Raw genomic sequence first — 27,088 nt, 5'->3', positions numbered from 1 at the left:
TTGTTGGTGAACATTTCTTAATGTCTTTTGAGTGGTTGCAAAGGGCTGCATAGCTATTTCAAACAAAATACTCCGGAGAAAAGAAAACACTCAACTCAAGACACAGTCTTCATGGTTTCTGATATCAAAATAGAGTGATTTATTTGAGACACTGAATGACTTCAACGTTTTGTCTTGGAAACAGGTGACCGCACCCTGGACCAGGATGCAAGAGAGATATTAGCTGTCACAGCGCTTATTCCATACTGGGCTCCTTAGCATGCCAAGAATGGCCACCAACCCACAGCCCAAACTCAGTCTGACACAGACAATAATGGCTCTGAAATGAAAAAGTCAGAAAAACAATGAACCACCCATTAACATCCAATTGTGACATTAAAAAAAAAAGAGGGGGAAAAGAGAAAACTAAAAACATTGGCCCTTCACTTTCAGCAAAACCTGAACATTTGCTGAACCACCCATTAGAAAAAGTGCACTTCACATTGCTCGAGCAGAAGTTGGAAAGGAACCAGAAAAAAAAGGCAAATCAAAGTGGTGGCGAGTTAGATTTGAAGCTACTGTCTTTTTACATGAGATCCCTGTAAGCAGGTGGAGGCAGACTTACGACACACTGCTGAGGCTTTCAAATCTGACTGAATCTGATCAGGCGGCAGCGCTGGGTGGAAATTAACAGGACCAATCATAGCTCTTTTGTTTGTTTGGTTGTTGTTGTTTTTTTTTAAGCAACAGCAGGACTTTTGCTTGACCTCGACTTTCTGGCCAAAATGTGCTCTGAATTTTCAGTAGATCGTTCAGAGGAAAGTGCCAAAGAGTAACCATGGTAATGCTGATTAAGCTGCGTCTTTCTCCTTTTCCTGCATGACACTCCTAACATTGATCCTGTGATACCCCGTTCCACAAACAACACAAAGTTAAAGCAGAAACTAAAAGGACTGTGATGACTGTTCCCTCTCGTACTGTTGACCAGAGAATTCCCTGAATGCCGGTGAATGAGGTGCTCACATGGCTTTCAGGGAACGACAGTGGAAAGTAAAGCTGCTTTGCACATATGTGTCAATGTCATATGCGAAAAACAAAAATCATTTGATGCGTCGGATGTGATTGGCCCAGTTGAAAAAGACTGTATTAAAAGAGGCTGATGAGACATGCACTTCATTTCAAATGAGGTCTCGTCATGTATTGTCAGCGAAGATGTGACAGCTCTAGCCATTAATGAGCCCTAAAGGATGGCAATAAAGTGTACTGTATATAAACATATATACACAGTATATAAGTCTGTGTATTAATCTAATTTACATATCTTTACATTCTGAAATTTACATCCAAAAAGGGAGACAATTCTCTTTGTAAACCACACTTTTTCACATCTTGTCCACAAAATGACATTTTTCTAATCTCGAGTGAATTGAGCAGGTCATTTTAGGAGGTTAGGACTGTTTCTTGGCAGATTTTCCTTTCGTTGACCTGATGTTAAACGTGAGCTAAGAACTAACCTTGTAGCGGCACATTCAATTTTGACTTTCAAAAGTCCATCTGTGGAAAATAGACAAAAAAAAGAAGCAAGAAGTACTCTTGAAACAGACTATTCTCCACTGAGAAGAAAGTTCAGCACCCTGTCCACGGACAATACCAGTGCTTCAGGATCGATGTTACTCCTATCACGTCCCTTGGTTAGTTCATTTGGACATGAAGTAACGTTTGCTCAGAGGAATTCTTAAACCACAACCTTTCTCTCATTATTTGTTGCCTTTCACATCCAAAACACGTGTGTCTCATTAACACTTTTCTCTTTATATAAAACTCATCTTTGTGTTTCCACCCTTTCAACCCGATAACAGCTGGACCAGTGGCCCGGAGGGATCACAGCACTTCCTCATTAGAAACCTTTTAAAACATGGATGCACCCAGGGAGTTGGATTCAGTCCAGTCTTGGGGATCTCTCAACCAGATTCCATTGTGTTTCAAACAGGCGTATCGTAAAACACACATCAACAAACTGTAAGGTGCACTGAAGTCAGATGGTGTTGGCTCCTCAGCAGCTGCTGCAGTAAACTGGTTTTCCTCCTGTGAGACGCTTTGTTTCACTCCACCTTACAGCTCCTCTCGAACAACGACGGTTTGTTTGCTGATGTCAGAAGAAGGCAATTTGCTGCACATTCCAGGATTCATCGTCCAAGTCTCCAGTCCGCTATTTTCGGAGATCAAGAACACATACCTAAAGGGTAAAGAATTAGGTAGAATTAATAATACACTTTATTTACTGTTCCTATAGTACAACTAAAACATTTTCTCTGCTATTTTCATTTGCAACAAACCAAACATGTAAATAAAAGCATCTGCAAATTGTTGTAAAAGATTTCTTCATCAATCAAATGGCCAGGCTTACCGAGCCGTCTGACGCGCTGGCACCAACTTTGTCCCCAGTGCTGTTCCAGCACACCTCGAAAATACCACCAGTGCCCCTGTAGCTGTGCACCAAGGCTCCAGTCTGAAACAACAGTGCAAACAAATAAATGAGCGACTCCATCAAGACTTCGCAATCACAATGAGTCTTCTGCATTGTGATTCTTCTCACCGTGGTGTTCCAAATGTGGACACATTTATCAAAGGAGCCGCTCGCCAGGTGCTTGCCGTCGGGGCTGTAGGCCACACTGTACACAGGTTCCTGGTGCTTGGTCAGCGTGTGAATACAAACCCCTCGCTCGACATCCCACAGTCGCACTGTCGAGTCGAAAGAGGCGCTACGGGTGTGAAACAGACAAGGAGGGCACAGATCAGACATGAGAGCAGCACCAAGGACCGAGCTAAATGGATATTTTTTATGTATTTGTAACATAAAAGAAAAATTCAACAACTTTGTATAGTGCCTGCAAGATGCGTTTCAGCATCTTAGTTCATTATTTCCAAGGATTTATGATGCAGTGAATAAGCTCATAAACAGCGTTAACACATGGTTAGAAGCTACAGACTGTCATCAAGTGTTCTTTTTTGGCATCAGAACATCCTGTCCTCAGCAACTTCACCGTGCTAATATGTCACACAACAAAATAAAACATCATTAATCACTGCTTCTTTCAGGAGAAAAACTACACAAAAAAGGTCACACTCTGATAGTATGCAATAAAAAAATGTGTGACTTTTTTTTTTAAAGTGATTAACGGCATGCATCTGTGACTGAAACACTGTTGAAAAGGAACAGTGATCCAAAGGAGGATGATTTTAATTAACACATCATCTTCACCAAGGTATAAATAGGCAGGTCTTATCTCCTATGGGTGCCCTTGGCAACAGATGTAAGTGAACTCAGAAGGATGTTATGTAGGGAGCAAAACTGAAGTCAATAAAAAATGTATTTCACGCGTACGGTTCAACAGTGGCATTTACTTAACATTATGAAGTTCCTTCCAAACGCTGGCAGTGATGGCCGTTTTATTTCTAATGTGAATCATAAGCAGGTATGCTGGGCTGTCGGGAAGGACTGTAAATTCCTGTGGTATTTGAACGAGCACATTTACACACGCGTGCACATCTGGGTCAGGGTTTAGGGTTGTGGGCCACCGACAATAACTAGCACTGGGATTTAGTCTGAAACATGGCTTCTCCTGAGTGCCAGGGTATAATAAGTGTCCCATTCCAATAGACACACACAGACATACACAGTATGTTCAGAGCACTCAAACTTATCTTAAAATTGAGCAACATGGATGGTTACCCTGTAGGCTACTAAATGTGAATTATGTGTGAGAGATTTCCCACCTGGCGAGCATGATGTTGGAGTTGGGGTTGTTAGTGCCGGGGCCTGTGGGGCTCCACTTGATAGTGTAGATCTCTTTATTATGAGCTTGGAGGTCGTGGACACACGACTCCTGCTTCATACTCCAAATCTATGTGAGAAGGGAACAGCAACGGAAAAATATCACTGAATACAAATCTGCCGCTCAGGTCTGTTATCCCTAACCTCTAAGACTGAGGACCAGCCCTACCTTTAAGGTCATGTCATCTGAGCAGGAGGCGAGCAGCATGCCCGATGGATCCCACTTAATGGCATTAACTTCATTCTGCAAAACAGCAAACTCGTTAGTGTGACTGTCAAGGGAGCACGCATGATGTAAGGTCAGAGGAGCGACACCGAAAAAGGTGTTTACCGTGTGGCCCTGGAAGGTCTTGAGGGGCCGGTCGCTGCCAAGGCGACACACGTGGATGCACATGTCTGTGCTGCAGGAGGCAAAGGTGGTGTTGTTCTGCCAGTCAACATCCAGTGCTGGAGCTGTGGAGTGTGTGAATGCACAGGATGCATTAAAGCTGGGGATGCTTATGAGCCCACAGTACATCCACGGCTGAGCAGAAAACAGTCTGCATCCTATTCATTATCTACAGCGATAAGCTTTTATTGTTGTGGATACAGAGTGGACTTGTGTTACCTGAGTGGAAAGGGAACTGCTGCTTGGCTTCTCCTGTGTGTGCATCCCAAATGATTGTCGTCTGGAAAATGAAATCAAGCATTTCAGACTATGAATGCAGCATCTCTGAATGCATCATTCTAAAGAAGATGCAGCAGAAAAATCATAAAAAATATGAAGACAAGGTTTTTTAAAACATGAAGGACTGCCAGGGCTTGAAGGAAAGACCAACCAAGTTATATTCAATTGGTGAATAATGTGAAAAAATATGACAATTAATTTCAAGGTTCTCTCTCCCTCTCTCTCTGTATCTGCAGTTAATACAGAACAGAAGATCTACTGATAGCAGTGCCATATGCATTGTAGTTTATGGATACCAGGAAAATGATATGTTACAGATGTACGCTTCAGCCAGTGATCAAAAAAAGTTCATTTCAAGTGCTACGAGAAAAAAAAACACGAGAAGGTTATTAAGGCACATTAAATCCATGGCATACCTTATCTACACCAGCACTGAGAATAGAGTTCCCCTTCTTGTTCCACTTGAGTGCAAATATGGGCCCTTTGTGCTGCCCCAAGGTGCTTGCCAGATTCCCTAATGGATAAGAGCCATATCCATTTCTGTTAGAAAACATCCTTCAAAAAAATTGTCACAGATGCATTATTCAATAACAATGGCATAAACCTAATGGCCAAGGAAGCTACACCATGCTGCAGTGATGGAGGACATACCATCCTTTGTCCATATCCTGGCAAATCCATCATACGAGCCGGTTGCCAGGAGAGTGCCATCGCTCTGTTGCATGGAGAAAAAATACAGATCCGTCACTTAACCGTCATCAGATGCACAGTCTGTTTACCATATGGTAGAAGTAGGAGAGGACAGATGAGGACGGATCATCAGGAACCTACATTCCAGTCCAGTGAGGTGACGTCCTTGTTGCTGGGGACATCCTGGCCACCTTCTCTGATACAGTGGCGCAGCACCAGCTGGGTGGAGCTGGAGTTATTATTCTCGTTCAGGTTCCAGATCCTCGCGGTGGAATCTCCCGAGCTGAACAAAATACCAGCGCAGCAGGAGGGGGTCAAAGGATTGTTGCAATACAAGCTGTCAGCGATGGATCTTATGAAGCCATATATCTTCCAAAATAAAAGCCAAAGCGTGCATATAATATAGTATGACTCATCCAGAATGAATTAAGATCTGTTTGAGCACAGACGGAGACTCACCCTGAGGCCAGCAGATCACTGACAGGGTTCCAGGCACAGATGAACACTTCAGACTCGTGGCCTCGGAGCACTGTGGCTTTACTAGCTGGTATCTCCACGTCTACATCCATCTCCATTGGCTCACTGTGGTTATCTGAGGAGAGTGGGAAGGTGCAAACGCAGATGGAGACACGCATATTTATACATGCACCAACACATGCATGCAAACACACATACTGGCACATAACCGAAGCAAAGCACTGCTGTTGATGGGGGCAGCAGCAAAATGTTAAAAAAAAAAAAAAAACAAACAGTCATTTTACCTCGCAGAACATGGGGGTTGCTGGTCTACATCTGCCTTGACTGGTTAGTTTGCTTGTGTTATTGTGTGACTTCGGTGTTTTCACACATTAGTTCTGCAGGGTAAAATGACTGTTTTTGTCAAAGGAGTCTGGTAGCTTTGAGGAGAGCACAGGTGAACAGAACAGCTTCAGTTCCCTGTCTGAAAGGGCTGCCTGGCAGTGAGGTAAAGCAGAGAGAATATTCTTAAGATAGCCTACACTAATACTGATATTGATGTTTTTAGGTGGGCATTTTCTAAGTGGCCAAAATACATTTTCCTGCCCTCACAATCCACAGTATTACAGTACTCCTGTCTGCTTGTTGGTGGCATGCTGACCACCATCTAGTGTCAGTCACTGATTATGGATAAGTACCTCACACACCCCCACTTCAATAAACCCAAACTATCCCTTTAAGGAAGTGAAGGGTTACCTTTAAGTAACAGGAAGATATCAAAGAAAATCAATTATGTGTTTCTGCTGATATATGCCAGTGCTATTTTTATTCATCTCAGTCTGAAAATACTGACCCACTTGGAGTACACACAATTATCAGAGTAAATAAGAACCCAGCGGCAGTAAAAGATCTATCCTTAAGAGTATTTGAAAGCTTCCCTGTATCCTAAGACAGTGAAACCTTTTCTCACATCCGACTCTTCCTGATGCCATCCACACCTCTAAATTAAATTTGTAGGTGGTGTACTGACACAAACATGTACTCCTCTTCCCCTCATCTAGAGCTCCACCTGATCTACACCTCTCCGGTTTCACTCACAGAGGAAGCTGCAAAGCTGCTAACGATATCACATTCTGTGAAAACCACGAGGCAGTTGTTTCTCTATGCCACAATTCTGGCAGGTCAGCTGTAGTAGAAAAGCTGATGATTTGGTATTAGTACTAGGCTGCTGCTTTATGAGAGCGCAGAGTCAAAATGCTGCACAGGAAGACAAACTCCAGCCTGCCATGTCTTTGAATTGTCGTTCCTGTTCCACATACAGATTTGTGCAATAGTGCAGAACAGTCTTCCGTAACATTAATGGAGTTGGTGCATGCTCCATTACGAGTCAAAACTGTGCATTACTAACAGTCAACTTTATAATTCTTCCATGGCCATAATAATGTGGGTTTGATATAAAGAAACTAAATATGGTGATGACAAATAAGAAATCAGCCATTTTAATTTGAACTTGAAAGCGTATTAATTTCGATGCTCATTCTTAACCGTTTTTGGCAGGAAGCTTCATTACAGTTTTTTAATATTCAATAAAAATAAAGATTTCTTATGAGCTGCAAGTCGAGAAACTTACATGGAAGACAGACTTGTCTGCTTGTCCCTTTCTTTTAACCCCTCTTGATCACATAACTATTTTACAGGGACTATGTCAGTTCCGACTGGGAGATAATTGGTTCACACATATTTCGGAATCAGCTTACTCATGTTGTGAGTGCCGTTCTCCTCCCCGTTGACAGTGGCCTCTCCATTCTTTGATGCGTTGGACTGGTTTCCAGAGGTCGAAGCTGCCATGGTACAGGCCGCCTGTTGCTGGGCCAACTTGTCACGGAAGGCTTGCTGCCGCGTCTGCACCACATCTGGCATGACTGCGTCAATGAGCGACAGCGACTCGATCGGCCGACCATCGAAGACTGTACCATCCTGTCAAGACGACAGCAGTTAATAACACATCATAAGGCTGTGTGGTTTTTAATGAGTGACGTAATATTTTCTGCTAATGATCAATTAAAGAAGTGACGAGTGCTTCTTAATTGGCATTCTTCTACTATATGACCATTCTGAGGTGTTTCTCCCAGCATAAGCATTTACAGCTAACCTGGTGTGTTGTCATAGCCATCAAGGATTGTCTTTGTGTCATGAAGCAATAGAAAACCTCTGTGGAAGTCAGTCACCTCATTGATGCTGATTTCTGCCTCCACATACTGAAGCCCTTTCTGCAGGATGGAGATGAGGGCTGCAGGGGGCACTAATGTTCCATTGATGTTGGACTGGCTGATGTGGCTCTCAATGCCAAAGGTGAATGCTGAGTGGGAGAAACCTGAAAACAAAACACCATTCACATTCATTAAGGGGAGAGTGCCAAGCACAAGATGTGCACAAACACAACACGAATATTCAAAGAAAAGTCTTGTCTGATCCAAACAAAGCTAACAGTAATCGAATACAAAAACCAAATGGCATAACAAGTATGGCATTTGAGAGTATAATACGGCACACCAATGTCAGTGTTGACCTCTCAGGGCTGCGAGTAGCTTGCATTCTGTCAGATGGCTTCAGAAGCAATCTCAGTGAACAGTAATAAAAAAAACGCAGCTAGGATTTCAATCACTGATCCAAATCCTTTCGCAGAGTGAATAGCATGTTGATATCTAAAGTGCACCCACATTAAGTAACCATTCATAACATAAAAAAATGTCTTCAGAAAATTGCTTATGTGTGATAAGCGCAGACAATGGTCAAAAAAAGATGCGCACAGTTAACAAAACCCTGCAACACTGAAATAAATACCGGCAAGTAAATACATCTCTTTCCAGCATAACATAGTGTGTTGAGCAAAAACTAGTAGGCCTAACCTGATTCTTGGAGGTATCTGTAGACCAAGAAGTTCACTTCGTCACTGGTAATACTCATCTTAGCCCAATGAAAGGGAGGAGGTATGTTGGAAGGCTGGGTTCACTCCTGAAAACAGAATCAAAAATGGAGGTTGAGATGAACATTTCAGTCTGTGGTCTAATGTGACATTCTTAAGCCTTTCTATGCATCATCATAAAGATATCTCTATCACATTGCAATAAATACTGCTGCTCCAATCCTTGTTTAATGATGCAGTTATGTAAAGACATATTTTCACAGGCACACACACACAGGACAGCCCTAACACTCAGCCTCTGTTAGTAACTGCTCTCTCTTGTCTTGCCCATTGCATGATTCCCTCCTTTGACAATGTCAATGGCTGGGTCACTTAACCTGTGAATCCATGTATAGGTACTAAATGCAAGTATTTCTAGACTCTCTTCTCTGCCTAATGGGAGTGTCTATATCCATTTGGCTTTCACTGAGGACTCAATGGTGCTTCCCATTAGTGACCTGGCCAGCCATCTAGATGGAAAGAACCCTGATAAAGCAGTAAGGATATTAAATGCCTGTCTACTGCCCATTTAGTGAATTACAGAAGAGAGAAGGAGGCATATTATTCATAGCAGCCAAACTGACCTTGGCTTCTGAGTTATTTTCAACAAACAGTGGTGTTTAACAGAGCTCATGCTAACATTTCAATTGAGATGGTCTGAAAACTGAGGGGAGCAGAAGAAACAAAAAGGCAATTACATTTTTAATTCCATCATGTTTTTGTCCTCAGGCTGATGAATACTGCAAGAATACTGTGGGGTTCATAATTTACCACTGGCTAATGCATAAGCTGAACAAAAGCGGGGTAAATGGAGCTCCAACAACATTGCTTATATAGCCACCCACACAATGTAAACATACAGATGTACAGTACATATAAAAAGTCAGAATGGTCTATAAGCAGGTTATGGTTAGGAAAAGACGCTTAAGGAAAGAAACAAACTGCAATCCGAGAACAAGTCTTGACAAACTATAAACTATATCACTAGACCCATTCCTGCTCTCCCACTAGGAGATGAAGGGACTGATATTTTGCAGAGAACACAAAGTGAAATAAAGGGGGGGGTGGTGTCAGGTATGAAGACTGCATGCCTGGCTGTCCAACTTTCATTCCAAACACTGTCCAGGCCCACTCAAGTTCCCCTTTGGTAGCATAGCAACAAGAGAGATCGAGCAAAATAGACAGAGGATGGTGTTGTCCCAATTACCAGTAGGCATACAGCCAGAGGGGTTGAACATGTTACTCAACATGAATTATTCACTCTTTCACCTTGGTATATTCTTTCAGATGGAGTCTGCCTTTATTGTGCCACAGCAGACATGCTAAGGGCTGGAATTATAACAAACTCTGCAACTGCTGCAGCCAAAAAATGACGTTTCTCTTATACTTCCTAACACAAAAAGGTGCTATTAAAAGGTGCCCTGTGGAGTTTTGTTGTAAACAAATAAAAGTTCTTTATGCATACAAATTCCCTACTCTATCAAGCTAGCTATGAGGTGCAAGGTCCAGCTTTGTTCTGGATAATTATTTAAGTAGAATGAACTCCAATCAAAAACACTTTCTTGCTTATCAGCAATATTTCACTGTTAATGTATAATGGTCGCAAAAAATAACCTATGATTCCCTGCTGCCGAGTCAAGAGATGAACATCACCTCTGATATTAACACTCAGGGGAGACATTCAAATTTTGTAAATGCAACTTACTGGAACTCTTCGGTTTGGAGGACATTAGGGGTGGGCAAAAATATCGATATGGCAATATATCGCGATACTTTGTCTTCCGATTCAATATCGATATTCAAATTTTGAATATCGATATTGAATCGGAAGACAAAGTATCGCGATATATTGCCATTTTGCCCACCCCTAGAGGGCATACCAAAGTCCTTGTGGTTTGGTGCAAACACATGCAGCGTTATCATTAACCTCATTACCATTGTCGCATATAGGCAGAATGGGCAAAGATAACACACATTAGCTTCCACTAATGTGTGACCAATCATGTTTTCTAGCTTGCAGTTTTCTCCCCTGCCTTGGCTGGCACATTTCTGTTTCTTGCTGCAGTATAGCCAGTTTTACGTCAGTGAAATAGTGTGAAACCATTGCCAGGGCTGTTACCCATGGGCTTATGAGTGTACATATGTATCCTCATGTGTGTGTGTGCATGAGTCAAAAAGCGGCGACCCACTCATAAATTAACAGCTTAATAGTGCTGCAAGAGGTTAAGACCTCCACGGGTAACCTTTAAATTATACCTGGAGTAAAAAAAAAAAAGAATTCTGAAATAACTGCAAAAACAGAACAGATCATAAACAAATCCTTGATTCATCTTACTGTCTGCTAGATTTTCATTGTCATTTACATCACCGAACAAATGCCTGACACTCTGTTCTGCAAGCAAACACAACAACACTAAGCTACCTCAGCCACCGTGGCCTGATTTGACCACTGCCGCCATGTTTCTCTTCAGTTTACATACAAGACAAGGATGGGGTAGCCACATCAAAGCAAGGCCGCAACTGCTCCCAAGGCTGCTACAGCTACATACCAAACAACTGGAAACGTAATTAACAGGCAGCCTGGAGGGGCTAGTGTCCCATCGGTGCAAGACAGATGCAATAATCCCTCTATCAGATGGGCCCATGATACCACCATCCATTACACAACTCCCTAGGCATCCAAGCCTCCTTTGACCAAACAATGAGGCTTCCGGAAAACCAGACAAAATGCTAACCTGGCTCAAGGGTTTATCCACTGAAGTGATAAGTGGAGTAAGAATCTGAAGATAAGATGCCTCGGAAAAAAGAAAGACATCACACGGGGAAAAAAAAGCTAACAAACAAAAACATTTGCTTATGAGCTACTACAAAAACACTGTTTACACAGCACAAATCTACCATGTAGAAGGCAGACACACATACGGTAGACACAACATTGAAACTCATATATATAAAACCACAAATCCTTAATTATGTATTTGTAATGATGTGAAATTATATCTTAAAAAGGTACAGGAAACGATGTTTCTAATAGTGTACCCACAGTCACTGTGTGGACAAAATGAGACACCTTTCAGTGTGATGCAATACAATTCAACAGCACCACAAACTGAATCCTATAGAATGATCGTACACTTGAATTAATACATCTTTAAAACAAACCATTTCAACAAAAACACGGATTTAAAACTTACAAAGATTTGTTGCAGAATTGTTTGAATATGCTATATTTTAACAAACTGTTGTTATTCTTGTTATATTGTGTTACATTTTTAAACAATTGTTGTATATATTTTGTGTTTGTCTGTATGTTTAAATTGCTACTACAACAGAATAATATCCCAAATTGGGATCAATAAAGAAACAGCCTAATTCTAAGTCATATTAGGTTTAGCTAGGCATACCACCATGAACCTAAAGAAACTGGCTACTGGGTGGATCTATACATGTGACGGAGAAAACCTCAACCTGGAAATACTACAGAGCCACATTGCCCCTTCAACCCAACAGGAAACAAAATTAAAAGTGTTTCAGTGCTCAACGTTGACAGAGTATCAGCACATCTGAGGAGTGAGACTAGATTATAGGTTACATATGCACCAAATCCATTCCCATTAGTGGCCAAACAAGGTATTATTCTCCCTCTGTGCGTATTTGAGGCAAAGAGGGATGTTTTAATATAACTCAGCCGACAAGCTGTTTGACGTTACTAGACCTCCCAGTGCTAAAGCTGTAACAGCAAAACGTGTCAATTCATGATTCATTTGAAAGAACTCACCCACAAATTTCCAACTATGGAGTCGCCATGTCACACTCTGCAGTACATTTTGTTTACTAGCCCAGTTTGTTTTCTACCAAATTCTGTCTGAACTTGGCCCTGCACACAGATAAATCTGTTTTATTCCTTCTCTTTTCCCCATTTTTCCTCCTCTCGAGCTTTATATTGAATGATCCTACCAAACGAACAGGTCTCTGCTTTGATAGTGGTTGCAGTGTTGTTAGTTGTCTCTCAACTAGCGGATCAGACTAATGAGTTGTCAATCACACATTGATAACAACACTTAGAAAAGAGCACTTTTTCTTGGTGTGACAAAACACTGTTGCAACAAACCCAGAAACAAAGATGAAAACAAGAACAAAAACAACAAGGGAACAATTAACAGTTGTTGGAGCATTTAAATGTGTTGTTTAGCTATAAATCCTCTTACACTTCTCTAGCTTTAAATGTTTTCATTTTTGGTCTCTGAATTCCAGTTGAGTAACGAGTGTTTGAAAGCATGTCATACCCAATATTATGTGTACTGTGCATGCACTGGCAATTCACAAAAACACCTTACAAACATTTTAATGGTGTTAACATTTCCAAAAGCATACCAATGACTGCAGAAAAGAAACTACAGATAGGATAGACAAATGGAAACCCTAACAGGTCAATGATGAGAGCCCCTGTGTACACCAGGCTCATTAGGGTAAACTTGCGTTATTACTGCAATTACTTTACAAAGTTAACTACATCACAACCTTTTCAGACATTCATCATTCATAGTCAAGAGGGCATTCATACTGTAACAACCATGTTTCAGATGTGTTTTTCTGTTTTCACATCTGACAAACACATTTAAACTCTAATCAAGTCTGTCTATGCAGCAACACAAACTTCACTCACAACTACAGCCTCAAGCGCATTTTCGGGCTTCAAGTCACATTTTCTTCCGGCTTACTTGTGTAACTACCAGGATACACGGATTGTGTGTTGGCCTGTAAGCACTGTCACATCTGCCTGTACTGTGGCTATACTGTGGCTGAATGCTGCCAGTGTAGAAACTGACACGAGACCGCAGCTGCTTTCACCACACAGCTGTAAATTTGGCTTGGATGTCATTTATAGTCAAAAGAGGGGTAATGGTGTCTAATTAAGATACATTAATATTTTCATGATAGCAATATCTAAGGATGAATGCAGATGAATTTGTAGAAAGAGGACAGAACATGCTGAGAACATGATTTATCATTCACCGTGAACCACTTTGGTGACTTGCCTAACCCTAAGGCTTTTTCATTGTAGCTAATGTACACAGAGACATTTACAGATTTAACCTGATCTAACCTGTCTTAAAATAGACAGAGATGTATCACTGATAATCTGCATATATATATAGATTAAAAATAATGAATTAATCGATTGGAATAGCAAAGAGCAGTTCTTTTTGGGTGGACTGATAGCCAATTCAAGCACCATTTGTAATTGTAACAGACATGCCTCTGGATATAATATGTTGAACAGGCTTCTAAATAGTGCTTGTCATGTAAAAGCATCTATCTCTCACTGAAATCAAATTAAGTGCTCTCTGAACATAAACATTTGAATGCAAAAATAATAAAGCGATGAGAACTACACAACCAGCCATCTCCTGCACATGCAGGGTTTGAAAAGAATGATGTTGAAAACCAGCACACCCGGGACCCCATTTTCTCCTGAACAGTCACCCCTGACAGATGTGCAAACAAGACCTGGAAACAGCAGCCATTTTCTCTTGAACTGCTCTGCTGAGTAAAACCCGCCTTTGAAGCTTCTGGTTGGGCTGCAGTCTTGAGGGGGGAGGGGAGTGAGACAGAGCGTGGGGGAGGGGAATCAGAGAGGGGGATGGTGGAATGGGAGCATGGTGATAAATAATGATCTCCACACAGGTAATCACAACAACCATTTGTGCATTATTCTTTGCCTCTCCCAATGAGTCACTTAGCGACAGCCAATGTAGGTCGGCAAACGGTGGGGGATGGAAGCCTTCAGTCTCCAGGGGAAACACTTCTCCCACGCTTCCTATGGGTGTCAACACTTCTAATGTTTACCAGGGGTGGCCAACCGTGTGCCATGAGAGACAACAGTCTGCAGGCTTTCATTCCAACCAAAGCCTCTACCCACTGATTAACACTCGTTTAAGTAGGGGGGAAGAAGTCGTACATGAAATTGCCTGCTGAGGTGATCACAGACTGCTGGCTCTCCGTGCACTCATATGGCTGGCAACCAGTGGAACCAGTGGGCCCGACCTACTGGTTCTCTCAGCAGTTAGCCATGAAAGAAAAAGTCATCGGGGTTAGAGTATTAGGTGTCTATTTTCATCTTAGATAGAGAATTGCACATTCCCAGACATCACCACCAACTATATTGTCTCCCAGGGGAACGGATGGGGGATGGTGACAGACAGCAAGGATCACTGGAAAGATTCATCATAATGACTTCTAATCAGGAGCGTCAGGACCTAAGATCCACCCTCATGCTGAACCCATTAGCATCAAATAAAAATGACAACTCCCACTTGCCTGTTGGTATCATTTAGTATTCTCTGTAGAAACCGAAGGCTATCAGCAGTCTGACATTGTTCAAAGAAGAGAACTCCTGGGCTGTTTTTCCAATTGATGTGGACAATACATTGCATACATAAAAGGAACAAAACATCCCTAACAATTATAGTGATGCAATGAAAATGGAAACAAAAGAACCATTGTCAGACTGCAGAAAGAGTAAAATCTTTATAATCTTTGACAGAAAACTACCAAGACAGGGACAAAACGACACATCACTACTTGCAGTGGAGCATTCCTCTATTCCAAATAATTAAATCAAGAGTCAAGACTATAAATGAAATTAAAAATTTGCGCAAATGAGACGCTTTACATTGCAGCTCCCACACCACAGAATTATTAACCGCTGTGCAGGGCAGTAGCATCTTGTAAGCCTAAAACTCATAGATGCATTCTTCCAATAGTCTTCCTGGACAGCATTTCATCCTGTACCTGTAGCAACATGCACACAGATGCAAATCTTTTATTCTGATACTGACATAACTCATACTGATATTTTAGTCTGAACAACCGGTAAACCAGGTAGTTTTATTTGTATGAACTTTAAAAATACTCCACAGATTTTGCATTTCACTCTCGGAAAGTTGGAACAAACAAAACATCCAAATCAATGCAGCAGAACCAAAAACAGTGTCTCTTTCTTTGTCTAAACCTGGCACTTACCCACAATGCAACTCAAGTACCGACAGTTCAGTTGTAGATTTTTAGGACGGTCACCTTGGCCATTTTGACAGAGAGAAGACCCATTTTTTCGTGCAAATATGAGGATTTGTTGCATAGATTTTCAAGTCTTGAATATGATGGCCTTAAAAGATATATCACGGGTGGGGGGGGGGATTATTGACCAGCTACATGTAGAGACAGATTCTACAGTAACTAGGTTATAGCAAGGCATGTCAACACTTTGATTTTCTACATTAATCTTCATAACCTGGTTTCATGTGTGCATGTACACAAGGAACCAGTCGCTGTAGGGTATGCATGCGTATATGGATGTGTGGGGGTGGGTGGCAAGTAAATATGTTGTGTGGAGGAGATTCTGGGACACAGAAAGCTCTTTTGATGCTCAGTGCAGCACACGCATATACAGAATAAAATCGCCATCTTTCCAAAAGCTCTTCAAAAGAATAAAGCAGAAGAAGCAGCTGAACAGACATTCAACATGAAACGAGACTTCATACTTGGACAATAAACAGCAACCCTTCATTCAATACTCTGACCTTGCATTCATATCACTGCATATATAGATGCAATTTTGTGCAAAACAGTTAATTGCTCCATCTTCACACATCAATACACCGAATGGAGAACTTGTGATATTCTTTTCTATATAACATACTTCACCATGCAACAATGACACATTTGTAAAATGAGGTGGCTTCAAATCTAGGCCAGTGCATACTTTGTATTTCATGATGCATACAATAAAGAGCCACAAGTTCTGTGTCTTATGTCTGAAACATAGAGCAAATGATGTGCATATCTGATCAAAAGCAATGAACTGAATATCGGAAAGAACATTTGGTTGTCCTCTGGCTGTGCTGACATTGTAGATGCAACCATTGTCTCTACCAGCATCTCTACAGGCACTGAAACTGTTCCATTTTTATGGGAATACATCGCTTGAACAAGCTTTTTTCTGAGCACCTTTATACTGAGAGGAAAAAAAGGCAGAATTTTACCCTTTCATCTATTTTATTTGGTGTTGTAAATCTATATTTCTGGGTTCATTCAATAGTTAGAGAATTAAGAATTAAGTATCCTTGACACTGTAACAGTCTACATAGAGGCCTAAGCCTGGCTATGCTTTTTTTCTGCAAGATGAGAATTGCACCAAATAAGCTGTAAACACAGAGACACACCAGTGTGGGCAATACAAGTGTTGCTATGGTGACCAGAGGATCTTGCTTCTCTGTCAACAGCTGCTCATGCCACCCTAAATACCCCCCACTCTCCTTGAGCTTTCCTTCCATCTGACATTAGGGTCAAACAAACAAGGCAGACAAGTGAGCTGAAACTGATCTTCATTCTAAGCCATCCCTTGACTGCTTCTTCACCTAGTATTTACACAGTACGACACCAACACTACACAGCAAAGATTTGGCTTCGTAGTGTGTGTGTGTGTGTGTGTGTGTGTGTGTGTGTGTGTGTGTGTGTGTGTCCTCACACAGTGCCCATCCTGCTAAGCTATTCATATATGGAATAAGTTTGGAAATCTTTCTGAATGTTTCCTTCTTGTAACACCTGATAAAGATGCACAGTTCTCTGAATTTTGTGTTGCATTTATTTTCACTGAAGTATATTTCCTTCTTTGTGGACAAATTATACTGAAGACATCCTGCTGCTATCTTATTATTGGGCCAAAAATATAGTCTTCATGGGAGGCAATAAATACACCATTAATCTTTTGTGATTAAAAACTATATTGCTATGCAACATTTTACAGCACCCTGGTAAAGATAGAGTAGGTGTATAGGAACATGATTTCAAGAAATTTTTCATCAACTCCTTGCGTAATTACATGCAAATATAAGTGTGTAGATGGGTAAACCTGTCTTCATACTATCTGGATTAGATGAATGTACCATGAAAGCAGCTTGTCTTCTGGTACACGCACATGTTCACTACTAGAAGGGCCAGACTGCGGTTAGACGTTGACAAGTTTCAAACGACAAGGAGAAGGAAATTAGAGAAAACTATGCAGCAGCAAACACGAAACTTTCACTGGCAGTCAACAGATGGTCGTTTCGTTTCCGTAACAGTGCGCTCAAAGCCACAATTCACAGTTTTCCTGAAACACCATACCCTTGACACTGACTGAGTGGTCAAAGCTATACGCACATAAACAATGAGTACAATAAGAATACAAGTCCTTGAAAAACCTCTTCTCTGTAATGTCGTCTATGCTTTTAAAAAGAAATGGCTGACTTCCATACAAGTGTGGGACTACAATGTCAGTTTCGTTATATGCAGTGATGCCTGCAATGAAGTCGAACTTACCAGCCAAACAGAACTACATATTTAAGTCCAGGTGGTTATTTTCATTACAATTTTTGACTAATAAAATAGTTTTGATGAACAGGTTGCGATATTGCTATGCGTGTACATCTTATGACCACTAGCCTCTGCTTGAAAACAATGCAAGCTTGATGGTAGAGAAACATCCTGTCTTTCTGTATCAGTCCCCTCTCCACATGCTCTATATGAATGTATGTGTCTGTGCTGAGAGGCTGTGTCCTGCCGAGGAGAGAGTGGAGAGTCGCCTTCAGTGTTTGACAAATATTAGCAAAATAATTGATGACAAAACACATTAAGAATTGCACCAATTGCACAGACAGGAGACATCCTCATTAGTAGGGCTACTTTGGGAAGCACTGGAAAACACCGGTAGCAGAAACTTGAAGACTGCACGGTAAGCATTAAAAAGCGCTGCAAACACACACCAAAACAGGCAATGTTGTCAAACAGGCCTGTTCCATTTTTTACTATTGACCAATTATGCATACCAATGCCGATGCCCCAAATCATGCTTTAAAAATAACATGTGATGTAATGGAAATTCCTGCAGTAATATATATGATTGAAGTATATATGTTTTTGCACATCACCCATTTAATCCATGGTTTACATTTCTGATTATCCTCTCATCCAGGTCACCAAATTTGGGCTTTTACAGTCAAACTTTTTATCCATCCTCGCTGGCTACGTTTTGCTACTGGCTAGCTACTCCATGTTTTTGTGGAAAGCCCTGCTGCATGTGTGAGAGAAGCTAACCATTCTGTACAACAAATGACACATTATAAATGATACTTCATCATATTCATGAAAAAATCCCATAAATCCAATAGGGCTGGGCCCATACTTTCAGCTATTTGAACATTCTTTCATTGGACAGATATTCGTTTTTTTGTTTGCTTATGGATTTTTTTTTTTTTTTGCTGAATGTAGACTATCAATAAAGGTAAACCACAAAATACATTGTCAGCAGATCCTTCTACTCTACAAATCTTATAAATCTCAGAGCTTAAATTTGTTGGAGCTAGTGTGCTGTTTCTGTGCTTCTGTTGCACAGCGCTTTGTCAGCTTTTGTCTCGGGTTCAGAGCCTTAAGCTTTATGTAGTTCTATAACTTAACCATGATAATAAAAAGAGTCACAAACTGCATGTAGATAGAAGCTCATTAACCCAAACATGCATAAGAGAGTGTCCATTATCCAGTTTTTTACCTGCAAAATATGCTGAAGTGTGACATATTTAAATCTCTCTGGTCATAATGTATGCTGAAAATAATTCCTGAATTAGATAGAAAATATTCTCGCTTTACATGCTGTTCTGCCCCCGCTGTTTCCTGATGTCCACTCTCTGTCACTCAAACTAGAGTTGGTGATTCAATGGAAAGACGAACCAAGAAGGTTTTGGTGAGTTTTATCTTGTTTGTTTTATAGCTGTACGCCCACGCTCAAAGGCAAGAAGATGCAAAAACTGCAATAGATCTCATGATTTATCAGGAGGACGGCTGCTTTACTTCAAGCAATTCCACTGTATGAACCTGGATTGCGTGTGTGGCCTTTTGGATGTGTAGAAGAGCACAGAACATTAATTAACATTAAATCCTGAGTGATCCTGTCAGCATGTCGGGATATTTCAATAATCAATGTTACATATAATACGTGACATATATGTAACATATGTTGTATATAATGATAATCAAGTTACAATGCTGTTTCTCATGCAGAATTGTGCACAGCATCTCTCTTATTTGGGAGATGGACTTAAAATATGTCAGCATTTTAGAAAATGTAATTAATATTTTCCTGGTTAATGATGCATTATTTCACCTGCCCACAACCCATCCACTATCAGCCAGAATGTTAATCTGCCCCATCCAGACGCAACTGTGGTCTGTGCATTACTAATATAGAAATATTGCAAAAAAATACTACAGCAGTGCCTCAAAATAAATGTTCAAATATCCATAGAAGTATTAAAGCACCATGGGAACATATCTGTCCTACAGATTGCTCAGAAGGAGGAGCTGGTTTGGTCTCCCCCAATTCTGAAAGTATAAGTCCCATTCATTTTCTCCATAGACAATGTTAGGCAACTGAACGACAGAGCACTTCCATATTAGACTTTGTATGTCTTCTGATTGAATCATCAGCACAAAAGATGAACGAGTGCATTATCAACTGCTGAATCAGGAGGCAGTGACAAAAAAAAACATTCTCCTTGGTAAAGAAGTTTCTCGCTCTGGCATGCAAGTGCTTGCACAACTTCCTTAACAGTTATTCACCAGTAGTAATAGTGCTACTTGAACAGGCCTACTTCAGAACACACTACACTAGAATGATGGCAACATAGGTTATAATCTTGTTCTACATTAGCAGCTGCCAATGTTAAAAGTTAGTCTGCCTATTTGTACAGACTGACAAAATTTGTTTTGTGTCTATTGACTAAGCATAACCTCATACAGACACGTGTGCTAAAAAGTGAACACAGGCCATTAACAATTCATGTCAAGTGTTTAAAGAGGGACACTGAGTAATTAGCTATGACAGGTTCAGACACAATAGAAATAGAACTGATTAACTATTAGACACTGCAACAGTTGAACATTTAACACACCCTTAAAGACATGCGGTTTCCTCCCACATATAATTTAAATACACACAAGGACAGAGTTAAGGCACAACAGACACGAGCTCATGCAACAATAAACAAATCCAAAATAAATCCAAATAAATAACTACGGCCTTGAACTAGCCAGTACTTGTATGGGCGTTGTTTCAGAGTAACCACTGGTCTGCCAGTTGGCTAGTAGCCCAAGCACACTGTATGTCTCTCTTGGAGGGAGAGAATGGCTCACCTCCCCCCTGGCCTATCATAAATAAATACTGCTACAGAAATATTTGGACAGCCCGATACAGAGCTTTACGGCACCACAAGGCTGACATGGGCTTTCTCAGGGACTTCCTTGCCCTACTTATGAGCAGAGGATACATGTCTGTTTTGAACACACAGTCAATGTACCTTGGATTTGCAGTTGTCTCTTCTGTGCCTCGGTTCACTGACTCTTCAGAAGCTACATTTGAATGACTTATCAAAAATCTATTGAGAGGAAAATGGAATAGACTACAAATCATCAGATGAATGAATTCAGATTCTTCACATATTGTAGCCCACCCACTTTTTTTCTGCGCCTAGACCGCATACAGCACCGAAACCAAAGACAATAAGTCTCATCTCAAATCCTGTCACTGAGCAAGAGGCAGGCAGACAATAACCTGTGAGCCAACAACATTATTCATTTATGTGCGCCCAGTACTCAGTAAAGGTAACTGTGTGCTCCTCATGAAACACCACATGAACAAAATCTAGAAATAATTCTAGTCTAAGAAGCACTGAGAAAACTAAAAGATACTCAAAATGAGGACAGCTTCCAGAGCAATGAGTGAGAGGTAGTAATGAGGTAGTAAGACAATGACACTAACATATTTAGGGATCAATAAGTGGAAAACGTAAAGTAGTCTGAAACGTGCAATTAAGACATTATAAAGCTCCTATTGTTCTTTAAATAGGTGGCACTAAACCTGTTTCTGTAACCACTGCAATTAGGGTTGGCTGCAAATATTTGCCTCTTAACAAAACAGGTCAACATGCTGGCAAGGCAAGACAGTGTGGTTGAAATCAATATCACAATGTCAACAAGAACATTTTGTGATTTAAACCAATGATAATCTTAAAACAATAATTTATCTATAGCCTGTTTCCATCTCATTGTCAAAGAAATTTGACACGAACTTTTGAAATACTGCAAAAAAAAAGAGAGAGAAGAAAAAACATTTATGGAACGTTTCCATCAACTGGGTTGAAGCACGTAAACTAGGCTACACATAGCATAGTTTCAACAGAAACTGGCAGTATAGGCTACGTTGCATGGCTGTAATAAACAGAGTAGAAGAAGAAGAGGTCGCAAACTGGAAACAAAATCAGTCGTTTGCTAACCGCCAATAAACCTTGAAGATGTAGAGGAAGAAACAAAACCTTGGCAATCTACCAGGGAAAATGGAGAGAGGTCTTGGAGAATTTTTCAACAGCAGTACGAGCTTCATCTTCTTCTCTTGGACTGGAAACAACTGATTGGTCATGTGAGTTAAATGTTTGCTATGTCAGAACTTATTTGGAAAAGGTGTTTCCATCTCCCATTAAGCATATTGGCGCTTTTTTGAAAAAGGCAAAAACCACCTCAAGCTCACATAAAAATGTTTGTTTAGCAAGATTGGGGAAATTCATTTTTGAATTTTGCTGTTTCTACCAACCTTTTCTATTGCCATACTCCAAAATATGCATACAAATATGTCGATGGAAACATGGTTAATAACCTTGCCTCAAAAGTCCACTTACTACATTTTTGAAAGACTCACCAAATGTGAAACAATTACTAATTATTCATCAGCCCATATACACATAGTCTTTCGTTATACGAATGAACACAGCGTTTGTGGTATCGCTTAAGCAATGATATTAGTTAAGAGAACCATGTGTCATCCAGTGGCGACCAATAGCTTACTATTCAAAAAAAAAAAAAAACCAAGAGTCAAAACATCAAATAAAGTCCAGTCAGTATATTCTCACCAAAAGGATTCATCATACCAAACAACACTGACTGATAATGTGAACATACAACATACAGCAGCCACTAGGTCAACAAGAAAATGGGGGCATCACTTTGGCATCAATTATTTGGGCCATTGAAGCAGAATCAGGTTAAGACAGCATTCAAACATCAGTGTGTGTTTGCTGTCATTTTCATCCCGATTCCTCTCATGTCTTGCTTTAATAGCGATAATGAACACTTTGATGCTCAGGCGAGACATCTTAACTGTGCCTGTACATGCTTTATCCCATTATTCCATCAACTACAGGGCACAGCCAGGTCCTGCTAACTGGAAAATAAGATGAAAATATAGGTCATGCAACATTTCTTAATCTTTCCAGTAAAAGTAGACTGATTGATTCAAATGTTCTGTGGAAATGTGAAATCAACAGATCCTCCAGCTTCACATTTAGCAGGGTTTCTTTTGTGTGTCTGTAGTGCTTTAAAACAGCTAGAACTGACACTGAGACAGGAAACAGGACAACACTGTAGCTGTACAGTAACATGAACTGTCCCTTGGAAACTGGTGGCAATGTCTAGTACAGTTGAATATGTGTGTGTGTGTGTGTGTGTGTGTGTGTGTGTGTGTGTGTGTGTGTGTGTGTGTGTGTGTGTGTGTGTGTGTGTGTGTGAGTGAGTGAGTAAGCGTGTGTGTGTGCCCCTCACGCACACGCGCACACATACATGCGCTTCCTAAGTCTGCATGGCATTATAAATGTGTATCATTCATATTTCAGCTAGAACAAAATGCCTGAACCGGCACTGGTGCAACTTAACGTGGTGGAGTCAAGATATCCTGATAATTCACTGAAATGGGACAACCTTCAACCTCTTAAACTTATTATATTTCTGAACTAGCCCCCAGCTCAGCTACTACGGTTTGATGCGAGAGTGGGAAAAGGCACAGCATCAAGAAAAGTGTGTTCTTTGGCTAACAAACACCGACAGAAAGAAAATTAAAAGACACAAGCAAGAATTTCAACACACGTGTGGAGTCAAGGGGTGACGAAGCTATGCCGGCAACCTCACAACCAGCGCCATAATCACCAATTTCTGAAAGTCATTATCCTCTTCGCGTTTAACCCACACGTAAACACAGAAGCACCTGAATGCAGAGCGGGCTAAAGCCATGCCACTCGACTTTTTACAAGCTTACCTTTTATTGTGAGAGTGAACTCGTGGTGTCCGCCGCCACCTCTTCCTCTTCCACAAGGAGAACCTCCAACTTCAGCAAGCTAGCAACGACTTTCCTCCCATTTTGCCTATCGTCATATTTCAAGTTCCGACCGCTGCCTCGTATGACTCACTGTCGGCTAATTCGGTGAGCTAACAAAGCGTATTCGCCCAGACACACTTACAACTGGCGTTAAAGTTACAAAAAAAACCCGAGTTTGTGTGGCTGAGGCTGCAGGGTGCTGTGTGGAGTTTCTCCGTTCACTGAGAACAGTAACATAAAGAGACAGCAGCAGGCGCTGATCGGCAGCGGGAGAGAGACGGAGACAGAGAATTGGAGAGAGAGGGGTAGTGGGGGATGAAGGCTAACTGACCTTAAACCTGAATAATGAAAACACGACCGAGCGTTTAGGTTAATTAATTAGGTCACTAATAGTTTTATATCTTGTGAATCTCACGGCCCTAATTTGCTAGGCTCTATGCCATAATGTCAGTGTGTAAACTGGCTATCTGTGCGGGGGGAGGACATCTTACATTAAGAGATAAACGCAGCTTGTCGTCATGACTGTTTCAACGGCTGTGAGCCCACAAAGCTACTGTATGTTTATTCTATCTCAAACATGTAGCTAAAATGGAGCTGAGCGTGGCATTCATTTGACCGAAAATACACATGTGGTCGCACAGCTTATGTGAAGATAGCACACTGTCGAAAAACCGCGTTAAAGTGTATTATTTCTGTGATATTTTGTTTTAAGTATAGGCAGTAGGCTGAGTTTCACAGGCTACAGTCGAGCATGTTGCCTATCTGGCCTCTGAGCTACTTCCCCTCCCCCACGCTCTGCTCTTTTTCGCCTGCCTGGTCACACAGCGGTTGATTAATTCTCCTTTCGCCTTGCTCAGTCATTCAGATTTGGAAAGTAAATAACAAGTTGACATCATTACGGCTCTACACTGGTGTGACACATTCCTTTGGTTACCGTACATACGGCAGTACGTGCGCATGATATATTCCGTGCTGAAGCCACAACTGCTCCAGTTTCAGTTGCATTGTATTGTACTGTGTACTTTATGTTGCATAGCAATGGAGAACAAATATGTGCGCCTATAATTATGTGTCCAAGAAAAAAAGGTTTGAAAATCTAGTTAGGCAGGTAAAAGATGACAGCATAGTACCTAATTGTAAATAGGGCCATAGCTGCTGACAGGGATACTGAGGTCATGTCTGCTGTATTTTTCCCACAATTTAGTGGCTTTGTTAACCAGGAAGGAAGAGTTAATATTCTTCATTACAGACTGTACATCATGATTTGTATTTTACAGACTGATTTGGATGTTTTTAGGCTCAGAATGCTTAATTTCAACTACTTTCAGCGAGCACAAACAAAGAAATATAGGATTTGCCTGGTCTATTCTTTTTTCCTGGCAATGTGGAGAAGTGTTAAGACCTCCTTGTTGAGAGAAAACATTTAAAATTATTTAAAAGCTAACAGAGTAGATAGAACATTAACAATCTATTTCAGAGACTTTTTTTTAGCATCTGTTATAAAATTTCCAAGAGGGGTGTGGGTTGTGTCCGTGACCTCAGTTTTTCTAAAATCATGGCTGAAGCCCTGATTATAATGTACAATTTGAAAATTAGAAACTGCAACATTAGACTATAGGGAAACCTAAAAAGAAAGCCTATGATTATCAATACATGACAGCAAAACTAAAACTAGAATTACTGCCTCACGATTGTATATGCCTCTGCCAACTAGCCAAGTTGCAGATTATATCCATGTCTGTCCAGACTCAGATATGTTGTGAAGACTTTGATGGAATTTAATAAAAGCTATTAAGTGTCTTTTTTTGACAAGATGCTTATTACTATATTGGCATGTATGATTCCAGTGAATATTGTCCAGTGAGAAACATACTGTCGTCATTTAGAGACTATTTTTCAAGATTAGTGTCACCATTTCAGCATCTGACCAAATGTGAAATATGATCACGATCTCCCCTTCTGTTTCTGAGTTATGGCGTTAAATATTGGCCAGAAAAGTCTTTTAAAATGTAATATTTTTTACCTATGAGACAGTTGTCTGAATGTTTAGCATAATTAGGGTATGAATTATACCCAAAATGTATTTTGTTTGGTCGCAGTGATCTTTGATCGTTGACCATCAAAATCTAATCAGTTCATCCTTGAGACAGGTGATCATTTTTGCCAAATTTGAAGAAATTCCCTCGAGGAGGTCCCTCAAGACAGACGTATGGATGGACAACCTAAAACCATAATGCCTGCAGCCTTATGGTATGAGGTATAAAAAGCTGAGCATGTGGGACTTAAATGATATTACTATCTCACCTTTATACTAAAGGAGATAAGAAATATTTGAAGATGTGATGAGATCATTGAGGTCAGTAATGAGTAGCACAGCAAAGGAAGTTCCCATTGGAATATGACAGGATTATTACAGTGATTTTTCATTTGAGGAAGTAAGTTAACAGCCAATAAACTCTCTCTGTGAACAGAGGATCACCCTTTAACTTATATCTTGGGCCACAGTCATTATCTAATTCTTCCTCGGGCTGTTATGTCTCTACAGGTCACAGATACAGTATATGTCTAAGCTGCTACATGTGGGACTGGCTGGTATTAAGCAAAAATGCCTAGAAATCAAGGAGGTCATTTAGAATTTTGGGTTAATGTAAAACACACATTTCCCACTGAGATATTGTTTATTGTTACAATCTTTACATGCATATTCAATTACAGTCTTATATTTTTCTGTTATACAGCATGCACATTGTATATTTGCAAATAGAATAGTAAAATGTGGATGCTTCATGCACATATTGCCAAATTGGGAGAAATTCCCCTAAGGCATTACCAGTATATTGCATTCATGTGAATGGGACGGATGGACAGACAAATAGATGGATGGGCAGACAACCTGAAAACATAATGCCTCCAGCCACAGTGGGCGCTGGCGCAGAGGCCAAAGAAGGAGTAGTATTGGTGCCTAGGGACAGTGTGCTAGATCCCCAGTAAAGATAGTTTGGTTAGAATAGTAGCCAGTCAGCCATGTTGTCAAGGAAAACATGTAAGTATGGAATGTGTTTTGAAAAGCTTTTAATGTTTACTGCTTTGGTCTTTGAAAGTCCACCAGCATCTCTTGACCAGGAGGCAATTCTAGCAACCACCCACCAAATATAAGATGGCGCCCATGGAGACAAGGAGGTGGATACCCAGCCCGATCCTGTGAGGCCCCACACAGCTGGACCAATGATATGTGGGTTCGGGTTGGTTTCGGGCAGGTCA

At 40.8% G+C, this 27,088-nt stretch overlaps 2 protein-coding genes across 2 annotated transcripts in view; both read right to left on the bottom strand.

Annotated features, from left to right (window-relative positions):
* gpm6bb (glycoprotein M6Bb) overlaps positions 1-27,088 on the bottom strand; it is a 387,662-nt gene that overhangs the window by 99,541 nt on the left and 261,033 nt on the right. The gene's annotated exons all lie outside the window — the stretch shown is intronic.
* tbl1x (transducin beta like 1 X-linked) lies at positions 111-24,062 on the bottom strand. Its single transcript, XM_070975925.1, has 15 exons — positions 23,768-24,062; positions 8,537-8,642; positions 7,856-8,001; positions 7,385-7,604; positions 5,631-5,763; positions 5,313-5,454; positions 5,133-5,196; positions 4,898-4,995; positions 4,422-4,482; positions 4,146-4,267; positions 3,984-4,058; positions 3,757-3,884; positions 2,576-2,741; positions 2,387-2,488; positions 111-2,215 (listed from the first exon to the last, which is right to left on the bottom strand). Exons 2-15 carry the CDS (start codon positions 8,592-8,594, stop codon positions 2,189-2,191), a joined length of 1,542 nt encoding a protein of 513 aa, XP_070832026.1. The 5' UTR covers positions 8,595-8,642; positions 23,768-24,062; the 3' UTR covers positions 111-2,188.

The sequence above is a fragment of the Chaetodon trifascialis genome, chromosome 12 (genome assembly GCF_039877785.1).
Source record: "Chaetodon trifascialis isolate fChaTrf1 chromosome 12, fChaTrf1.hap1, whole genome shotgun sequence".
Taxonomy (NCBI): Eukaryota; Metazoa; Chordata; class Actinopteri; order Chaetodontiformes; family Chaetodontidae; genus Chaetodon; species Chaetodon trifascialis.
This window is presented reverse-complemented; position numbering and strand designations above follow the sequence as displayed.

What these genes read in the sequence shown, in the direction of transcription:
- tbl1x (XM_070975925.1), bottom strand. Translation starts at nt 8,594, where the DNA reads ATGAGTATTACCAGTGACGAAGTGAACTTCTTGGTCTACAGATACCTC. An exon ending in TCCAACATCATGCTCGCCAG is followed by an intron (nt 2,742 to 3,756) that starts GTGGGAAATCTC and finishes TCACACCCGTAG; the next exon opens with CGCCTCTTTCGACTCGACAG. An exon ending in TCCACATTTGGAACACCACG is followed by an intron (nt 2,489 to 2,575) that starts GTGAGAAGAATC and finishes CTGTTGTTTCAG; the next exon opens with ACTGGAGCCTTGGTGCACAG.